Source organism: Lupinus angustifolius, chromosome LG03, assembly GCF_001865875.1.
Source record: "Lupinus angustifolius cultivar Tanjil chromosome LG03, LupAngTanjil_v1.0, whole genome shotgun sequence".
NCBI classification, from domain to species: domain Eukaryota; kingdom Viridiplantae; phylum Streptophyta; class Magnoliopsida; order Fabales; family Fabaceae; genus Lupinus; species Lupinus angustifolius.
Window position 1 is genome coordinate 448328 of NC_032011.1, and position 20972 is coordinate 469299.

Here is a 20972-nt window from a genome sequence, read left to right on the forward strand (position 1 = left end):
GGCCCCTCTTGGATTTAATTTGACGGCAACTTTTACTTCCTATTCACCTAATAGAGCTCAACTATCTAATAATAATGATAAACATCAATTAATAACTATATAAATGCATCATGGGTTTAGTACTTTACTACCATATTAACCAAAATTCATATCACAATTCCAAACCTATCCAAACCCACATATAATAATTGTTCTTCTCAAAATGACCACAATCTTTAGGCAATACACATTTGATGACTCATTTGAACAAGTATTTGTGTCTAGTAAATTTCTTAAGGAATACCAAATTGCTCTAACCTTAGCCATAGATTATGATGAAGATGGTGTTCCTACTAATGGGGTATTTAGACCCACTTGGGATTTAACTAAAGTGACTCCTTTAGCAATTACTCAATTTAAGAAGGATCATCCTGATGTTAATGTAAAAGTGTTCATTAGCATTGGAAACAATGGAACCCAATATCCATTTTGCCCTATAGAGAAAAAGTCATGGATTGATAATGCCACCAAATCATTGACCAACATCATCAAAGATAAAGAGTATGATCTTCAAGTTGATGGCATCGATATTTTCTACCAACATATTGAGACTGACCCTAGTGATTTTGTTGAGTGCATTAGCCAGGTGAGTACTTTATTATTGAGTTATGTTATATTTGGAGGATAGAAGAATATTATATCCTCAAATTGATTCTTCATGGACAGGTTATAAAGAACCTAAAAGAGAATGGAGTAATAAAAGTAGCTTCTATTTCTCCATCATTTGCTGTGAACAAAGAATACTACTTTTCCTTATACAAGAGTTGCTCTTCTTTGATTGATTGGGTGGATTATCAATTCCAAAATGAGGTTACTTCTGTGTTTGACCCAAACACATTGGTTGATATATACAATAAACTAGGCACAGATTTTTATCCAAAAAAGAAACTTTTTGCTGGGTACAGTGCTGAAAATGAAGATTGGGCTACTCTTTCACCAATTGTGTTCTTTCTAGGTGGAATTGACATTATTAAAAAGAGAAAGGGTCCTGGTATTTCTATTCATTACCATAATTACTATGTTGAAACTCCACTACATCACTAATCATGCATCACACATGATATTATTGCTAGTATGGTATTATATATAACATGTAATGTATATGTACTGTTTTAAAAATAAGACTCATACATGCATGGCAATAAAACTTCTCCTCCATTTGCTCCTTTGCTGTATTATTATCTATAAGATCCATCACTAATATTATACATTGTTGGGATAATCACACCAATGTGTTGGTACAGTGATATAAAGTCCTACTAGATCTTGAAGAAGACTAAAAGGTTAAAGGTTTGATTCCTGGAAGGAACATTTGTTAGGAGGAACAAATTGGTCATGAAGACTTTTTATTTTCCAAAAATAAATTAATGTATATGCTACAGTACTTAATATAAAATAAGAGTTTAAAATCTATGTGTGTAAAGTTTTTTTACATTGTCAGTACATTAATGGTTTGCTTATAGTGTAAAAAAATATTTACACTATCAATATATACATATTAAATCCATAAAATAATGATTTAAAAAATTTCAACTGCTATTTCCATCCTCCAAATATAATGATTAGACAATGTTTAAAGAATGGAGTCTTGACTTTTTAATTCGGGAAGATGAGCTTATTATATTTTAAATATAATATATTAAATTTTCATCAATAATAAGATAAATAATCTAAAACAAAAATGATGCACAAGTGCACTGTCCAATGATGCAGTGGCTGAGCCACCTCAAAACAAAAATGTGTGTATATTAATCTTATAATTAAATTTTTTTAAATCTCTAATTATGTAAGATTATATTTATACTCTTCATTTATCATATTTTAATATATTTTAGATAACTTAATTTAACTTGCATTCCATGTCCTACATCTGCCACTAATGATAAAATGGTTAATGAACCAATGTGGGCTATTAGAAACTTACAGTGTTTTATTTATTTATTATCAAATATTATTTATTTATAATTAGATCTTTACCTTCAATGCTTTGGAAAAGTGAAAATAATTGTAGAGTAGGGTGAAGAGAAAAAATTGATAAGGATATAAGATGATTTGTTAATAAAAATAAAAAAAAGTTAATAATTGATTTGTGTAAAATTAAAATACCATAACGGCAGTTATAAAAAATCCAGTATTCTAAAAGAAGTCACATGTATTTTTCATTTAAGTCAACAAAATATATCGTGGGTTGTTCATGATAGCATTATAACAAATTTTTTATTGGCAATTGTATTGATAGGATTATACATTTTTACTACATCATATATTATTTATATTTAATCACTATTGACTTAAAAATAACAATTTAAATGAATAATAAATAATATATGTATATATAAATTTTTATAATAACATATTATAAATGTTACACTAACAAGTAATTATATTACTTAATTTATGGATAAAGACATAGAGAAAGCAATGTTAATGTTTGTTGTTTGAGCTTTAAATTTTCAAAAAAGAGTTTTTTAGAGTAGATCTATTTTAATCTCTCAAATTATTATTTTTATACCAATTTGGTGACTGAAAAATAAAAGATATTAAAATATTATTTATTTATAGCATTTTTTATAATCTCTAACAAAATTTAGTTTGACTCGCATTTATGATCTTTGAATAATAGTTTGATTTTTTTTTAAATATCAAATTCCTACAACAAAAAGAAAAAGAAATGTATAACGTCAAAATATATTATCAAACTTATCTTTCTATATCACTCACATGAAACAATAAATTAGAAATAATAAATTTTTATCATGACAACATTATCCTAATCCTTCCCTTCCTCATAAATTTCTGTGACATAATTTTCGAATGCCCCATAACAACATTTAAATTTAGTTTACATTGGGGTGAGAATGAGGAATGATATATGAGTTTGAGGTAAAAAATGAACACATCAAATAAACTATTTAAATTTGAACTAAATATAATATCATGTATTATGTTCACAAGTTGTCTCAATCATATATAAAGAATCTTTATATTTATTAGTATTAAATATATAATTATATATATACATAATATATATTAAGAATATTATATGATTATATTTTAATAATATTTGAATATAATATATTAAAATTAATTTTATCATTCAAACAATTTAAAAACTTGACTTATCTTAATCATTAAAGTTAATGAGCAACAAAGTCTAATATTCTTAATCTATTTAAAAATTTGTAAACTTTTATTGAGTTAATTTTAAACCAAAACAATAATTTACATAAATATCATCTTAAAACACCACATAAGTCAATCCTAAATGAATCAATTTAAACTAAATCATACTTGACTCACTCCAATCTGCACTTAAAATTTTGAATCCCTAATTCACTTCATCACTTAAAGATGTCACACTCTTTATAGAAAATTGAGACTCAAAACATAATACATTTGTTCAATTAAGTTAAGGAAGTGAATATATACAACTTTAGAGACCGTATATGATACTGTACTGTTTGCAACTTCTTACTCTCTTCTGTAAAATAAAATATAATTAGAATGTGATTTATTTACTTTTCTCCATCTTAGCCATCAATCTTATGGATATCTAATAATTTCGATGTACTCATTAGTTTAAAATATTAAATATTCTTAAAATTGATCCATATAATAGAAAATAAATTTAAAAAACGTACTCAGATATATAATTATATATAAAGGGAAAGTTTGATAAAGGTTTAATAAATATAAATGTAAAGTAGGTGGTTATGGTTGTGCAGTGTAATCTTTGACTTGACACTTTCTCACGTGAGATCACATTTTTGAAAGTATAATGAAAGCAACTTCATTTCAAAGCATCACTGTAAGTTCCAATTTCAACTCCACACTCTTTCATTTCTTCACTCTCGATCCACACATTTCTTAATTACAATAAGAATTGAAACTGTTTATGAAATAATACAAAAATTCAGTGGTGATGATTTGTAACTGATTTAGAAGCTTCTTGAGAATCGAGATTGAGAGAAAACGATAGCAACGGAAATGGAATCACATCAGAGAAGAGGAATAGGAGGATTGGCGTCACTGTCGCCGTCGAAACCTCCGCGCTCACCGTCGCGAGATCTACGATCTGCGGATTCGAATTCTAATAAGTTTGACAAAGACAGAGGCGTAAATGTGCAGGTTTTGCTTCGTTGTAGGTGAGTCATTCATGTTCTAACTCGGTGTTGAGTTTACTTGAGTTTGATTACATTTAACTCGGTAATTGAGGTCAATGTGTGTGTGTTTTTTTTGTATGTAGGCCTTTGAGTGAAGATGACATGAAAGTGAATACGCCAGTTGTGATTTCGTGTAACGAAATTAGAAGAGAAGTTTCAGCTGTGCAAGTTGTAGCCAACAAACGTATCGACAGAACCTTTAATTTTGACAAGGTTTTCAATCTTTTCGCCTTTTTTTATTTTTTGTTTGTCTTGATGGCGCCTATTGCTTGGTAAAATGTATCCGTGAAATTGCGATTGTAGTTATGGTTGCATTACCATTATGGAAATTGTGTGGCGGATAAAATGTGATTTTAGCTGCAACTAGGATTGCAAATCACAATTTAAATGTATTCAGATTTGCAGAATATAATAGATTTGAATTTTTACTCATTTGATTTGGTACTATCCCTCTTGAGCCTTGCCTCAATTTTGACTAATGATAATCACGAGAACTAAAAACTTGCTTGTTTTCTGTTCAACTAAAATTGCACTATGCAATTATGCTGATATTGTTTTATTTCTGCCTCAGGTATTTGGTTCTACCTCTCAGCAGGCAGAACTGTATGACGAGGCAATATCACCTATTGTGCATGAAGTACTTGAGGGCTATAACTGCACAGTTTTCGCATATGGTCAAACAGGAACTGGGAAGACATACACGATGGAAGGAGGTGGAGGAGCGAAGGTTATTAGTCACCTGTGCACCTACTCTAATCTTTATGATTATATTGTCTTCTTGCATTATATTAATCCATTTCTCTCTATGTTGTTGATTCGGTAGAATGGCGAATTTCCAAGTGATGCTGGTGTCATCCCAAGAGCTGTGAAACAGATATTTGAAATATTAGAAGCTCAGAATGTTGAGTATAACATGAAAGTGACATTTTTGGAGCTTTACAATGAGGAATTAACAGATCTTCTGGCTCCTGAGGAGACTTCAACATTTGTGGATTATAAGTCTAAGAAACCTATTGCTCTGATGGAGGATGGGAAAGGGGGTGTTTTTGTCAGAGGCTTAGAAGAAGAAATTGTTTGTACCGCAAATGAAATTTACAAGATACTGGAAAAGGGATCTGCAAAAAGGCATACAGTTGAGACACTTCTTAACAAACAAAGCAGTCGTTCTCATTCCATATTTGCTATCACAATTCATATTAAGGAGTGTACTCCAGAGGGTGAAGAAATGATTAAATGTGGGAAGCTAAATCTTGTGGACCTTGCGGGCTCCGAGAACATTTCACGTTCTGGTGCAAGAGAGGTATCGAACGATTATGCCACATTTGAGTTGTCACATGCATTTAAATATATAAGATCGAATAATATGCCAACTTGCTTGTTTTGGCATAAGTTATGACATATTACTTATCTAGTCTGGCTGTAAGAGTATCAGTATTCAAAAAAATTATGTTAGCACCTTCACTATATTTCATTATATCTGTCTCATTCTATAGCGTTTGTCCGAAAAGAATAAATTTTTATAGCTTCGGAGCTTCACTAAGAAGAAAATACTTGCAGGGTAGAGCAAGGGAGGCTGGGGAGATAAATAAAAGTTTGCTTACACTTGGCCGAGTGATTAATGCTCTAGTTGACCACTCAGGTCATGTTCCATACAGGTATGATTGCTGCGACTTATCTAGTTGTTAAGTTGATTCCCATTGACCTTTTTTGGCTGTTTTTTAAATCTGGAGAATGATTTTTTTATTATGATATCTCTTATTGCATCAGGGATAGCAAATTAACCAGACTGTTGCGGGATTCATTGGGTGGTAAAACCAAGACATGCATTATTGCCACAATATCACCTTCCATTCACTGCGTGGAAGAAACCCTTAGTACCTTGGATTATGCACACCGTGCTAAAAATATCAAGAACAAACCAGAGGTGACTTATGTTGTTGCCTTTCCTTTTTGGTCAACCTTTTACTCTATTTATCAGTGTTGTTTCTTAAACCGTGAAACATATCTAATAGTTTGAAGTTCGTAATTTTGTCAGATCAATCAGAAAATGACGAAATCTGCAATGATTAAGGATTTGTATTCTGAAATTGACAGACTGAAGCGAGGTAGTGGACTGATTCCAGATTAATGTAGTTTCTGAAACTCACATTGCACTACCCCTCTTTCTCTTTTTCTCTAAGCAAAGAGAAAATAGCATGCTCATAAGCTTATGTCCCTTTTGATAGCTCAGTGCTGAAACGTATTTTTTTATATGTTATGCAGAGGTCTATGCTGCAAGAGAGAAGAATGGAATATATATACCACGTGACCGTTATCTTCATGAAGAAGCAGAGAAGAAGGTTTTATTACAAATGTTTTAATGTGAATTCGAAATATACTGTAATTTTGTTAACATATCTAACCCTTGATCTATGTTCTCTAGGCCATGGCTGAAAAGATAGAACAAATGGAACAAGGAACAAAGTCTAAGGATAAGGTATGTTCCATCATGAGTTGTCTCAAGTATTGGAGAGTCAAGTACTGGAATATGAGGGAAAAGCGGATTTTTAATAAATAAATAAATTATTTGATTAAAAAATAATTTAAAATCAGGACCGTTAAAGGTTTTTTGTGCCACATGTCCCCATCTCCATCCAGTACTAGAGAGGATCTGAATTCTTCCGTCGTAAGTTAGTTATTCTCGTATAGTTACTATGATTACTTAGCTATTGACACTAGGACATGCCATGATTTATGTGTAGCAACTGATGGAGCTTCAAGAACTCTACAATTCTCAGCAACTTTTGACTGCTGAACTAAGTGATAAACTTGAAAAGACTGAGGTAAGTTTGGCCATGTGTAAGTGTTTCCTTCTTTTACTCTGAATTTCTGATCTACTCCAGAATTAAACTTGCTTCTGGCATCTTATTCTCAGAGAAGTCTTCAAGTAACTGAGCAGTCATTGTTTGATCTTGAGGAAAGGCACAAACAAGTAAATGCGACAATTAAGGAAAAGGAATTTCTTATAACGAATCTCTTGAATTCTGGTTAGTAATTTTAATGTTACCATTTGCGTATTCCCATTTTAATGTTACCATTTGGTTAGTAATAACTTTTGCTGGGTTGGTTGAGCAATGTTATTTGTTTCATACATTATACTCCATTTCTTTGTTGTTCAACTATTTTTCATGCCATTTTTAGAGAGAGCACTTGTGGAGCGTGCAAATGAACTACGAGCAGAGCTTGAGAATGCTGCATCGGATGTGTCAAACCTGTTCTCTAAAATTGGTTAGAATTATTCTCCAGTTGTTTTTTATGGGTAAAAGTTGGAGAAGTATATGACTCTGACATCAAGGATCTGTTTACTCATAAATTGCCTTTTCAACCTTAGAGCGGAAGGATAAAATTGAAGAAGGAAATAGATTACTTATCCAAAAATTCCAGTCTCAGTTAGCTCAACAGCTTGAAGTTTTGCACAAGACAGTTTCAGCATCTGTAATGCATCAAGAACAACAATTAAAGGACATGGAGGAAGATATGCAGTCTTTTGTATCAACAAAGGCAGAGGTGGGTGTCCAAAGAAGGAAATTATGTTTATTAAAAAGTTTAGATTCACTAACTTCGATTTGGTATGCTTCTGAAGGCTACTAAAGATCTTAGAGTAAGGGTTGAAAAGTTGAAAAATATGCATGGTTCTGGTATTAAAGCTTTGGATAATTTAGCCGAGGAGCTTAAAGGAAATAACCAGTTAACTTATGAAGACTTGAATTCTCAAGTAGCCAAGCATTCATCTGCCTTGGAGGATGTATGTGGTCTAATTACCCTTTAAAGTTGTTTCGACTTAATCTTTCTTTCTTTGTTTAGTAACTTGATTTTTGTGCTCCAGGTTTTTAAAGGAATTGCCTTAGAAGCTGATTTGTTATTAAGTGACCTTCAAAGTAGTCTCCATAATCAGGAGGCCAATTTAATTGCTTATGCTCATCAGCAACGAGTGGTCAGTGATTTTTGGTTTGTTTTCTGAACTTCAGGAGTTAGGGTTGTTGAATATTATGCTATTGCATGCAGGCACATGCCAGAGCAATTGACACTACACGTGCAGTATCTAAAATAACAGTTAACTTCTTTGAGACGATAGACAGGCATGCATCAAGTCTGACCCAAATTGTGGAAGAAGCACAATTTGTCAATGATCAGAAGCTGTGTGAACTCGAAAAGAAGTTTAAGGTGACTGCAGTGCCCTGTTTTATGGTTACGGAAATCACGACCAGATGCTTTTATACTCGATTTTCTTTTTTAAATTTGACACAGCTCATTTTCTTGACTGGGTGTAGGAGTGTACTGCTTATGAAGAAAAGCAATTATTGGAGAAGGTGGCAGAAATGCTAGCAAGTTCAAATTCCAGAAAGAAAAAACTGGTAGCTCTTGCTTTTAGACATGCTAAGTTTACCTATGGTGTCTTCCCTGAGTACCCGAACTAAACATTCATTTCTTATTTATTAGGTTCAAATGGCAGTAAATGATCTTCGGGAAAGTGCAAAAAGCAGCACTGGTAAACTGCGGCAAGAAGCATTAACCATGCAGGACTCCACTTCTTCTGTCAAGGAAGAATGGAGAGATCACATGGAAAAGACAGAGTCCAACTACGATGAGGATACTTCTGCTGTAGAATCTGGAAAGGCAGACCTTGTGAAGGTTCTTCAAATCTGGTATTTACTAAAGCTTATTTTGTTTCATTTTCTCTTCTGTTTACCGAGCCCTGCGCTGAACAAACAACTGCAGCCTCAACAAGGCAGAAGTAGGTTCACAACAATGGAAGAATGCCCAAGAGTCCTTGCTAAGTTTAGAGAAGAGAAATGCTGCTTCTGTGGATAGTATTATTAGGTTGGTTTTGTATTTACTATTAAGACCAAAACAGTTGAATGGCAATACATTTTGTTAACCCATTTTTCCATTGTTTTCTGTCTAGGGGGGGAATAGAAGCTAATCAAGTTCTACGTGCTCGATTCTCAAGTGCTGTGTCAACTACACTTGAAGATGCAGATTTAGCAAACAAGGATATCAACTCATCCATTGATTGTTAGTATTAAAGTATCATACCTTAGCATCATTACTGCATTGGTAACCATAAATGTCAACTGACAAGTCATAACACTTGCAGATTCATTGCAACTTGATCATGAAGCTTGTGGGAATCTGAACTCTACGATCGTCCCATGTTGTGGTGATTTGAGAGAACTGAAGGGTACTCATTACCACAAAATTGTAGAGATAACTGAAAATGCAGGGAACTGTCTTCTCAACGAATACATGATGGTAAGACATTTAAAACATAAATTCTGTATATGTTCATTGTACATTGTTTACTAGGTTCTAATCTTATGTTTAAATAAATTACCATGTGACTTACAGGTTGACGAACCATCTTGTTCGACACCGAGAAAGAGACCCATCAATTTACCAAGTGTTTCATCCTTAGAGGAACTAAGAACTCCATCATTTGAGGAACTATTGAAGTCATTCTGGGATGCAAAATCTCTAAAACAAGGAAATGGAGATGTCAAACATATTGGTGCACTTGAAGCCACTCAATCAGTAACGGATTCCAGAGCTCCTCTTACTACTATTAATTAGGACACTTCAAATTCTGTAAATAGCATATTGTTCAGATGTAAATCCATAAAATGCCCTATTCATTATATATATTTTTTGAGATAGAGGAAAAAAAATAGAGGTGCCATTGTTGTCGAGGCAGGAATAGGTTATACTTTTTTAGTAAACCTAATATGATTTTGGCTTGCTTGCATTAAATTAACGCGCTAAAAACTATTGTCATGAGATCATGGCTAGTATTAAACACAGAATTTGAAGGATATAAGGAACTTGAATAAATGTCATGCTTGCAGAGAGAACAATGAAAAAAAGAAATTAGTCTTGTGATAAGGCATGTGTAGTGTATACAGCCATAGGCATGTGAATTTGGTATCCTGAAGATGATAATGAACAGTTTGGGTATTCCATGCAGGTAGGACAAATTAAATAACAGCAAAGAAATTGCCAACTCTACTCATTGGAAGTAATTGGGCTGATTTTATCATTAAAAGAATTCTACATGTCATGGAGGCAGGTTCAACATGTAAACCATTCTTGATACGGCAAACCGTTTAAACCAAAATCAATGGTCTCAACCGATGGGAATACATCTATTGTCCCACTTTTTATACAACTACATGTATCATCTAGTTGGAAAAAAACTATTTAAGTTAAACATGCAATTATTAAATATTTTTCTAGTTAATCATATCTCCTGACACATAAAGTGTGACAAAGGAGTGGGACAACAGATATGTACCCTCAACCGATTGGCACCAAACCAAATAATGTATCAAACCAATGGTTTCAGATTAACATTATTGGTCAATTTGATCTTGCAAGTATAAAAACGTCAATTTGATCAATATGACACTGCAGTCACTAAATTTACACCCACAAGTGTCTAATGTAACTATTTAAAATTGTTGGGCCCGTAACAGTGCAACAAGACAAAGTAAAACAAAATAACATGTTAGTAGAAATTGATGTGTATTTGTCTTTCATAAGACATGGGGGTATTTGATATTTTGTCATGTCCATTTGGTTGAATAGACTTATTGGATTAGTAACATCATTTCTCAAATGAAGCATATATGTATATATACAGATAAAATAAGAATTTTGCGTTGCAATATAACAACGGCACATAGAAGCCAACTTGTGAACATTAATTGACCCAAAATGTATTATTTTTGGGAACATCCAAGCTAAGCTAAGCTAAACCAAATACCATCACAATATTCAACAAGATCACATTCTTCTATTCTTCTCTATTCTATTTCTTCTTCCTCATCAAATCAAATGGGTATACAAAAGACACTGGCCCCGCATTATATACAAGCACAGCTACAACCACCATCACTGAACTCTTTAATGCACGGATAGACTAAAAGCCTGCACAAACATGTATATCTTTGTTTAAGTCACAACTCACAAATATTATTAAATAGACAAAGTCACAAAGGTGTTATGATATAAATGATGGGGAGTGAATCAAGTGAGCGCAGATATCATACACAAATTACGAGAACAGTAAATCTGGGTCATACAACCTGCATAACATGCATGAATGATTAAGATTGAAGTTAGTTAATGGTTATGTCACTTAAAAAAATCATCTGCACTTATTTTTAATCTTGACCATTCAAATAAAATCTATTGGTCTATGTTAATAGTTCTCATTCTAACACAATTGTTCTGCTTTGAGTCACTTCCTAGGCGAGGTAAAGAACTACCTGAAAAATTCTTCATAGCAAGCTTGCACTTTGTAGTCCAGAAGGCCTTTCTCTCCCAAAGGATTCATCATCAAATTCTTCATTTGTTGAATTTTCTTGGCATATCTCCCGAGGAGGATTTAAACCAAGAGCCTCCCAAGCCATTGAATTACCCTCGCAAACATTGGCATCTTCAGAGGTATGATTGACATCAACAAGGTCCTCTGCATGATTCACATCAACAAGGTCCTCTGCATGATTGATATCAACAAGGTTCTCTGCATTATTGATATAAACAAGGTCCTCTGCATTATTTAGCCTTATATCATTAGACAAATGTTACATTCCCTTACCTTCGTTGATGCCTGGTGGATCCGCATTGAGATCTGAGCACAAATCAACTCCACTTTGCTCCCCAGTCCCAGGCTGAGCAACAGTTGCTGTTCCTTGATCAGACTGATCTGCAGCATCTTTTTTCTGCCTCTTCCATTTCTTTGTGGATGAAGTGCCATCATCCTCAAAATCTTCTTCTTCTCTATCTCTGTGCAAATAAACCCACAATTTCCTTTCTCCATCAAATTGTACACACGGATCACGTTCATAATGCAACCTATCCAAGGCCCCACTAACTACTTGGTTAATTTGTGCATCAGAAACATCCTCAACAATATATTGAGAATCCCGAATTAATGTACAAACATCTGCTCTGGTGCCAATACTTCCAGGCAGCCTAGAAGCTGCATCTCGGACAAGACAGAGAATTGTTACATGTGGTGGCCGATCACGTTTCAGCATAAAATGGTCTCGGGCTTTTGATGTTGGCTTACCACCACACCTTCTCAAAGGTGCCACAATAGATTTTTTACCATCAGCTGCAGTATAAGAGAATGCTCTGTCAGGAATTGAGTACCTGAGAACTTCTTCCTTGCGGAAATAAGCCCTCACTTCCTCTGAGCTTGGGCTTATAGTGTTAAGACTCTTTTGGGCCCTAAGGTCTCTAAACCTCTCTTTCTCATCAAGGTTGACCTGCATCAATGCCAAAGGTGGCTCGGGAAGACTTCCTATTTGCTGAAGAGTTTCTTGACCACATTTCAACCAATTAGCGAAGGAATCTACTAACTTGACAAGCATCTTATGAGGAAGACCCCAAGCTTCTGGAGATGTCACCTCCTCAATGGTATGATGATCAGGTGAATTATGTAAAACTGGGCCAATCCATGACCAACTTCTGGTAGATTTTCCATAAACTGTTAGTGCCTTCCAGCCCTTTGCTCCTAATGGAGCCGTTTTGGAAGAAAATATCTTCAGAACACCCCTGACCAAATCCTGCAGTGGCTCCTGTGTCTCAAGAATACAAGGATCACCAGGATTCGATCTGATACGAGTAACAATCTCCTGAACAGTAAGGGATGGCATATTAGGTTGGTCAGAAGCAGGTTCAAAATTGCCAGCTACCTTGTCATTAGAAGGAACACCATTGACACTGCCTCCCTGTGCTTGATTCTCCTCTTCTCTAGGCTTCCCAACCTCTAAACTTTCTTCTGCAAAGGGGCTAATCATTGCTGTGCGGACTGCTGAAAGAAGATGTATAATAGAAAATGAAAACCCGGTATGAACAGTAGGTGTGATCAAAGTAAATTGCTTTTTCTGTGGCTTGGTTTTGAGCTCCATATCTGCTGTCCCCATATCAGTAATAGGCAGTTCAGAATTTTCAATTTCTGAAATAACCATCTCAGCCTCTGGTTTTTTCTTTGACTTCCTTTTCAAGGAAATTGAATCATTTTGGGGAAGAGTGTGTGACAGTAGATTGGCATCTTTGTCTCCACCAAGTTCTGCTGCTTTTCGCTTCTTCGTTGCTGAGTTGCAGCCATGTAAGGGTGCCTCGGATCTTTCACTCTGATCAACCTTATATGCAACATATTTCTGCCCTTTTCTCTTAGCCTTACTCTGTCCAAGTCCATTATCATCCATCAGCAACTGTTTTTCAAGTGAGACGTCCTCATCACCAACATCATGCAAATATTTTGGCCTCAGGATGAAATGATCAAGGCCAGTTTTCCCTTTCTTCTTGCGCTCAGCAGCATAAGCACTTGACAAGGGCCTGTCCAACTTTTCAACGGGTTCACCTTGCATTCGGCCATTCTTGCCTATCTTGTATACCTGTCTCCAATCATCATCATCATCACTAAGCATATCTGATTCTGAGGGATAGCTCTCTTCCATAAGTTTACCAGTTGGGTTATGCAAAGGACCACCATTGCGTATTTTACCCTTCTGCTTTCCTTTTGAAAGGTAATTTTCTACACCATGCATATGCCCCAGATCTGCAAAGCCTCCCTTCTTTTTGGATTGTGTTAATGTGTGTGCCTTCACATCTGTCCTGACAAATTTGGCCTTCTTAGGATCTAGCTGAGACTTCAATGTTTTTTTGTGAGAACCATCGGCAGGACCCATGAAGTAAGCAAATTTGCTCTGCGACAAAGGATTATCATCATCATCATCATCATCATCACCATTCAACTGCTCTGATGAGTCTGATTCAGTTTCTTCACCTCTTAGAAACATCTGATTACCTCTCAAAGGCTTGGTAGTGTTCCCTCCATTCTGTATAAAAGACCCCTTGGTCTTCTCTTGCAATGATTTTGCTCTGAAGTCAGAGGAAGGAAATCTACCAGTCACCTGTGGCGAGGAAGATCTATAAGCTGCGTAACTGAGACGAGAAGAGTCTCTCCCAGGTTTCCATTTGTTACTCTTAGGATTCCAATCATCATATTTGGATGTTGAATCCATGCCATAATCCTCTGCTGCTGTTCTATTGTAGAAAAGTTCATTATAATCTGATGAGCCAGCCAAATTGCCTTTAAGTGGCATCTGTGAACCCCTCAATCTAGACCTCACCTGATCATTACCAACAAATTGTTGAACAGTTTCAGGATACTTAGCCTTTCTAGGAAAATCATAGGAACCTCTCTTAGAAGATGGCTTCGCTGTGAACATTTTCATGTCTGAAGGTTGGTTTGCATTTCTATCGTATCCATGTAGTAGATCACCCTTCAAAGACAAAGGCAGACCCACCAAGTTATCAGTATCTACTTCATCACCTCTCAGAAGGTCATGCCTCTTTCCCACTCTCTGAACACCAGACTTGTCCATCAGGTTTCTGCCTAAATCTCGATGGACATTCAGTCCATATGACATCTCGTCATCATCACCATTCCTCAGCTGATCTCTGACCCTGAGCATTGACCCTGACTTATTCTGTTGAGAAAGAGCAGGAACAGAGCCATTCATCCCAGGATTCATATCCAAAGCATGGTAAAGAGAAGAGAAGCGACCTGATGGGTCCTTCGCCGAAGATGTCTTTGAACCAGCTAACCTTAGCATTCCCTTTGGGTTTTGCTTTCCATACTTTTCTTGTTCCATAGCCACTGAATGTTGCTGTCGTGGGTCAAATTCTAAACCAGAACCCACCCCAGGGAAAGGAAAACGACCAATTTTCTGGGCAGCATTCCTATCCTTGTTCCTGTTCTTCCTACTCCACATACCTTCACCAGACTCCTCATCCGAAGAATCAACCTCCAAATCTTCCATCTTCTCATGCATCAAACTCTTCTGACTTTTCATAATGTTCAAAACACGAAGCCTTTCTTCGATACTGTATCCCCTGCAGTTAAACCAAGCATCTCTTATCTGACAAAGGTTGCTAACCATGTTGTTCTGGTGCTTTCTCAACAGATGATAATGTTGTCGCTTCTGAAAGAAACTCAAGCCCTCCCTGTAACGTGCAACTCTAGGATCACACAAACCACCCTTCAGCATTACAAACAACCTCTTAATTGGACTCCCGAAATGCAAGTTGCAACCAGTAAAAAGCTCCTTCAAGGTCCGAACAAAATTCTCTTGATCCATATCAGGCAGATACTTGGCAAGTTCAAACCTCTCCTCCTCACTCAAGCATTCATTCCACACGTCAACCGACAATATATCTTCGAGACCAGTAAGATCATACAATTCCAGTGGAATACTGAATGTCTGATTCCCAATCTGAATAAACTCTGCATTTGTTTCACCCCATTGCAGCAAATCAAAATCATCAGACCCCGCCCCAGAATCCACATCATCAAACTCATCATCGTCATCAGATTCAACTGCCGAGTTATGGCGCCGAACCTCATCTTCATCACTAGACATAGCTTCCCTACTACTAGGCGAACAATCAGAATCAAGCCTGGCCACCTTAAAGTTGTTTTTTTCAATTGCCATCAAACATAACCACACCAAATACTATCGCGATTTCAAAAATTAGAACAAATCTCAATCAAAACCCTAACAAATTCAATAACCACAAATTACAACAAAGACAATAAAAAAACGAACTTTTTAAATAAAAAAACAATAATAATTAAACCCAGATGAACATTAAACAAAACCGAAATAAAAAAATCGAAAAACAGTGAAAACGATAAGAAACGATGTGATTTGGGGGATAGAAGAATACCTGATGAATTGAAAGAGAAGAAGACAGGGTGATGAAATAGAGAGAAAGAGTGGAGTAATTGAAACAAAAAATGAAGAAAATTGGAGAATGAGATTGTGGCGGTGAAAGTGAGAAAAGGAAACCCTAAAACGAAGAAGATAAAAAAGATGTGTATATGAGAAAGAAAGAAAGAAAGAAAGGTGTGAAGAAGAATAATGAAGATGATGACGTGGGAAAATAAGAACCGTGTGATTGGAAGTGTGAAAAGACGAAAAGGGTCACCAACCAAAGAGAAAGGAAGATGAAATGAACGAGGCAATGCAGAGAAAAGTTAGAAAGAGGAGACGAGTCACTGAGTCAGTAAGAGATAGAAGGTGAGTCAGTCAGACGAGTTACTGAGTCAGTTCTAACTCGACCTGGGCCCACACCGTTTTCATCTTTTCATCGTTGGGCCCACCACATCGTTTAACCCCATAATTTAAATAATGATTAGATTAGTTTTTTTTGTTATAAACCCGAAATGAATTCCTACTTACTAAAAAGGATGAGTAAATATTCTTGGTAATATAATTGTTATATTTTTTATGGTTGTGTCAATCTTTATATTTAGAACATTTCTTTCTCTTTTAAGTGTATTTGTATAAGAAGTTGTTGATAGTTACCTCTGTCTTTTATTATTTGGTTAATTGTAATGATTGTTAAGACAAATAATTAGTAAATATTGTATATAGACAATAAATGATAAAGTAGGTAAATAATACATTAGTTTAATAAAAAGAAATATATTAATTATATTTCTTGTTGTATTTGTTATATCCTTAAAAAAATACTTATAAGGAATATGTCATATTTTTGTAGAGTTTAAAATTTATGCATCATCAATATAAAATTTTATACTTATCTTCTATTAATAATTTGTATTATTTTTATTTAAGAGTGAATAATAAGTAACATGACACATACCTCATAAAGCATTTCATATAGGAGAAAACCTAAGCATAAACAATAATAATAAGGGTAATGCAGTCAAAAACTGTTATGATTTGTTTTCAACGTGTCCATATATTATGTGGAGTTACCACAAACTAAATATAAAAATACATAAAAACTGATTTAGTTATCTATATATATTGAAGGTTTAATTTATCTACTTCACAAAGTAAATACAAAATGCATTCAACTTTTCCTTCCTTTTCTGAATCTTTAAAAACTGATTTTTTTTCACGATTTTATTTGTTATATAATGTATATGTCTAAGTGGCAAACTCATTAACAATTATTGGTTCATTAAAAATGCAATGCAAGTTCACAATATATATCAATACATCATATCATATCATATATATATATATATATTCTATCTGTTAGTGTGATCCGAACAATTCTGAAGTTGAAGTTCTTTCCTACCACCACCTTTCTCTATTCCCACACTAACAGGAAAAACAGCAACAAACAACCTTAAACAAAACAAAACAAAATACCTTTCTAAACCAAAACAAGAATCTCTTAAGCTTTTGCTAAAAACAACAAACCAAATGTACTCTTCTTCTCATCAACGCATGTTACACTCTAGAAATATCATCACTTGCTTCATCTTAATCACCTTTGTAATATACTTTCTCTATTCTTCAAACCTTCTCTATGACAATAACCAATCAGATTGTTCCATTTCACATCATCAAAAACAACTTCTCATGAGAACTTCTACTACTAACACATCATCATCATCCTCAACTAGTGAAGTAGAAGAAAAGCCAATAATAGAAGACAAATTACAACGTAAGGAGGATGAAGATAATGATGAAGAAAAAACACATGCAAAAGAAGAAGATGGTAATAATGATGATGATGATGATGATGAAGGTGAAGGAAATAAATCACCTGTGGTGGTTCATTTAACGCCACAACAAATGGCTCAAAGACAAGAAACTGAGCTGAAACACATTGTTTTTGGAATAGCTGCTTCATCAAACTTATGGAACAAAAGAAAAGAATACATCAAAACATGGTGGAGGCCTAAACAAACAAGAGGGGTTGTTTGGTTGGACCAAAAAGTTCCAACTCAAAGGAATGAAGGGTTACCCGAGATAAGAATATCAAGTGACACATCAAAGTTCAAATATACAAATCGTCAAGGTCAAAGATCTGCATTGAGGATATCAAGGATTGTGACTGAGACATTGAAACTTGGAATGGAAGATGTGAGATGGTTTGTGATGGGAGATGATGACACTGTGTTTATGGTTGATAATGTGGTTAGTGTTCTTAATAAATATGATCATAGGCATTTTTATTATGTTGGAAGTTCATCTGAGAGCCATGTTCAGAATATACATTTCTCATATGCTATGGCTTATGGAGGAGGAGGATTTGCTATAAGTTATCCATTGGCTAAGGAGTTATCAAAGATGCAAGATCGTTGCATTCAAAGGTATCCTGCTCTTTATGGCAGTGATGATAGAATGCAGGCTTGCATGGCTGAACTAGGGGTCCCACTCACCAGAGAACCTGGCTTTCACCAGGTAAAAATTTACCGAGCCACTCGTATAAGAACAATGCACTATTGTAAGAAATGAGAATAATTAATATGAACCATTTGATCTTAATTGAATGGTCAAGATTACAAAATACATACACATGACTATCGCATGTATTTATCAATTCTGCACTAACATCATACACCTTTATTTTCTAAGGATAGGGGTGTAGGAACACACCTATACATAACATTATTATTAATATATTCTCCTCATTATGTGTTTATTATGGTTAATATTTGAGACTCTTTCTTTACTACACTCATATTCATGCAAATATCATTACTCAATAACAAAGTGCATTGAAAAGTGTGTGTTTCTAGCATTACTCGAATCCTAATAGTATTATCTGTCATACTTACTCTTGCAACCAGAAATTTTAAACTTGATCAGATCATTGTTTACCTTTCAAAGTAAGTATTAATCAGTTAAAAGAAACATTTCTTAATACTATTATTGAGAATGTTTTGTGATTTTGATTATGTTGTATATGCAGTATGATGTATATGGAGACCTACTAGGCCTTCTAGGGGCACACCCTGTGACTCCACTAGTATCATTGCACCACCTTGATGTTGTGGAACCAATATTCTCAGGAATGACTAGAGTAAGATCTGTAAGACACTTAATGGAATCTGTGAACCAAGACTCAGCTAGCATAATCCAACAATCAATATGCTATGATAAAAACCGGTATTGGTCCATATCAGTATCATGGGGCTATGTGGTTCAAATCCTGAGAGGAATAACTTCCCCTAGAGAGTTAGAAATGCCATCAAGAACCTTTCTGAATTGGTACAAAAGAGCTGATTACACTGCATATGCATTCAACACAAGGCCTGTTTATAAACACCCTTGTGAGAAGCCTTTTGTTTACTATATGAGCAGGACTCATTATGATTCAACTAAGAAACAAACTATTGGTGTTTACGTGCGTAACAAGTATTCTAAATCTCCTCACTGCCGCTGGAAAATGGAATCACCTGACAAAATCACTTCGGTTGTTGTCATGAAACGCCGAGATCCTTTGCGCTGGAAAAGGGTAAGAGTGCTTGAAATTATTTCCCTTTGTTTTTCAAGTACTCGTCTCTCCAATACCTGAGAAAGTCGTTACTCGTATTAGTTATATATAGTAAGTTAAGTTACTAACCGAATCATAAACACTTGTTGTTGCAGTCACCAAGGAGGGATTGCTGTAGAATTGTACCATCGCGTAAGAGCGGATCAACTATGTACTTAATGGTAAGCAATTGTAGGGATGGTGAAGTTACTGAATTTTAGCATGTAACACAGATAGGGTACATATTTTTTTTGACTGTTTCACATTCTTGTTTCCTATACATATTTCAAGACAGTACTAGTATTTGCCTATGAGATTTTCAATTTCTAGAAGAGTTCACAGAACAAAGTTTGAACATCATAATGTTTCTTCCTCTTTCAACAACTTCTTTTAAGATCTTTTAGTCTTTGTAAATTCAACATATCATATTACAAGTTGCAGTTTGCTTGGAGCATATTTTTTGTGACAGATTATTACACTTATACAATGTGACTCAGGACACTGAATTGTCCTAGTTTCACTGAAACAAAATATTTCAACCAACAATTTTATCTGTTTTTATAGGAAAAATATATATTCTAGTGCTATTTTTTACACCCCTTTTAAACATTGGATTTGGAGGGTGTAAATAAAAGGTATCGAAATATCATATTATTACTTCGGTGTAACCTTAAAAAAAATGTAGCTCCCATAAATGAAACTCTTAACCTTTTGATCATCCTAAGGATTTAGTGGTGTCTTATACCATTAAACTAACACCTTGTTGGTAGTAAAGACCTATCTATGGCTAAGGAAAATGATATATCCTCCTACCTACCAAAAAATGACATATATCCCAAGGTAATATTTTATTTATTAATGATTGATTTACAAGTAACATTTGTTGTTTTTTTGTGGGTATGAGGATTTAGTACGAGGATATAACATTACTCATTGACTATACAAAGATGCTTGAAAGAAAAAAAAAAAGAGAAAAACAATAAAATAAACAAAAACAAATGAAGTAACTATAAAAAGCGTGTGTATCATAAGTTCTATAAACAAGATTTTTTTCCAACCAATCTAATGAGTGTCTCAAATTTAAAAGATAAATTTTTAGTCATTGAAAATCCATAGTTTGTTTTTCATAGTCACTGTGGCTATAATTTCTGACCCCATATTACTAAATCTAGTACCTTACTTCACTTCAATTTTAAGATAGTCATGTGCAATTTCTCGCATGATCACATATATTAACATGGATATAAATTAAATTGACGACTAAAAAAAGAGAGAATGAACTAAATCATGGCACCTACAGTCCAACCAATTGGGAGAGAATCAATAGATTTCTTTTCGGGAGCGACTCATTCTTCCCGAACGCAGCATACAACTATTCATTGTATTGTGCTCTCTAAGTGTGCTTGTATATGA

At 34.6% G+C, this 20972-nt stretch overlaps 4 protein-coding genes across 7 annotated transcripts; 3 read left to right on the forward strand and 1 right to left on the reverse strand.

Moving 5' to 3' along the window:
• Window positions 144–1206, forward strand: LOC109342730 (ruBisCO-associated protein-like). Its single transcript, XM_019580692.1, has 2 exons — window positions 144–625; window positions 706–1206. Exons 1-2 carry the CDS (start codon window positions 203–205, stop codon window positions 1081–1083), a joined length of 801 nt encoding a protein of 266 aa, XP_019436237.1. The 5' UTR covers window positions 144–202; the 3' UTR covers window positions 1084–1206.
• Window positions 3807–10323, forward strand: LOC109342731 (kinesin-like protein KIN-5D). 3 transcript variants are annotated; one of them, XM_019580694.1, is made up of 23 exons: window positions 3892–4184; window positions 4286–4415; window positions 4774–4929; window positions 5026–5502; window positions 5760–5857; window positions 5970–6126; window positions 6238–6307; window positions 6465–6541; window positions 6625–6678; window positions 6944–7024; window positions 7117–7228; window positions 7383–7469; window positions 7573–7748; window positions 7825–7986; window positions 8068–8175; window positions 8247–8405; window positions 8513–8596; window positions 8682–8887; window positions 8961–9062; window positions 9148–9257; window positions 9340–9494; window positions 9591–9773; window positions 10204–10323. In XM_019580694.1, the coding sequence occupies exons 1-23, from the start codon at window positions 4027–4029 to the stop codon at window positions 10219–10221; spliced, it is 3120 nt and encodes a 1039-aa protein (XP_019436239.1). In that variant the 5' UTR covers window positions 3892–4026; the 3' UTR covers window positions 10222–10323. The 3 variants fall into 3 exon arrangements, with proteins under 3 accessions (XP_019436240.1, XP_019436239.1, XP_019436238.1); XM_019580695.1 differs by lacking the exons at window positions 4286–4415; window positions 10204–10323 and adding an exon at window positions 3807–3847 and having other exon boundaries at window positions 3982–4184; window positions 9591–9949; XM_019580693.1 differs by lacking the exon at window positions 10204–10323 and having other exon boundaries at window positions 3893–4184; window positions 9591–9950.
• On the reverse strand, window positions 10852–16404 carry LOC109342733. The gene is made up of 4 exons (XM_019580696.1): window positions 15984–16404; window positions 11839–15811; window positions 11507–11763; window positions 10852–11165 (listed from the first exon to the last, which is right to left on the reverse strand). Exons 2-3 carry the CDS (start codon window positions 15746–15748, stop codon window positions 11519–11521), a joined length of 4155 nt encoding a protein of 1384 aa, XP_019436241.1. The 5' UTR covers window positions 15749–15811; window positions 15984–16404; the 3' UTR covers window positions 10852–11165; window positions 11507–11518.
• LOC109342734 lies at window positions 17329–20122 on the forward strand. Of its 2 annotated transcripts, XM_019580698.1 has the most exons (4): window positions 17329–17741; window positions 17787–18484; window positions 18996–19541; window positions 19676–20122. In XM_019580698.1, the coding sequence occupies exons 1-4, from the start codon at window positions 17498–17500 to the stop codon at window positions 19778–19780; spliced, it is 1593 nt and encodes a 530-aa protein (XP_019436243.1). In that variant the 5' UTR covers window positions 17329–17497; the 3' UTR covers window positions 19781–20122. The 2 variants fall into 2 exon arrangements, with proteins under 2 accessions (XP_019436243.1, XP_019436242.1); XM_019580697.1 differs by having other exon boundaries at window positions 17329–18484.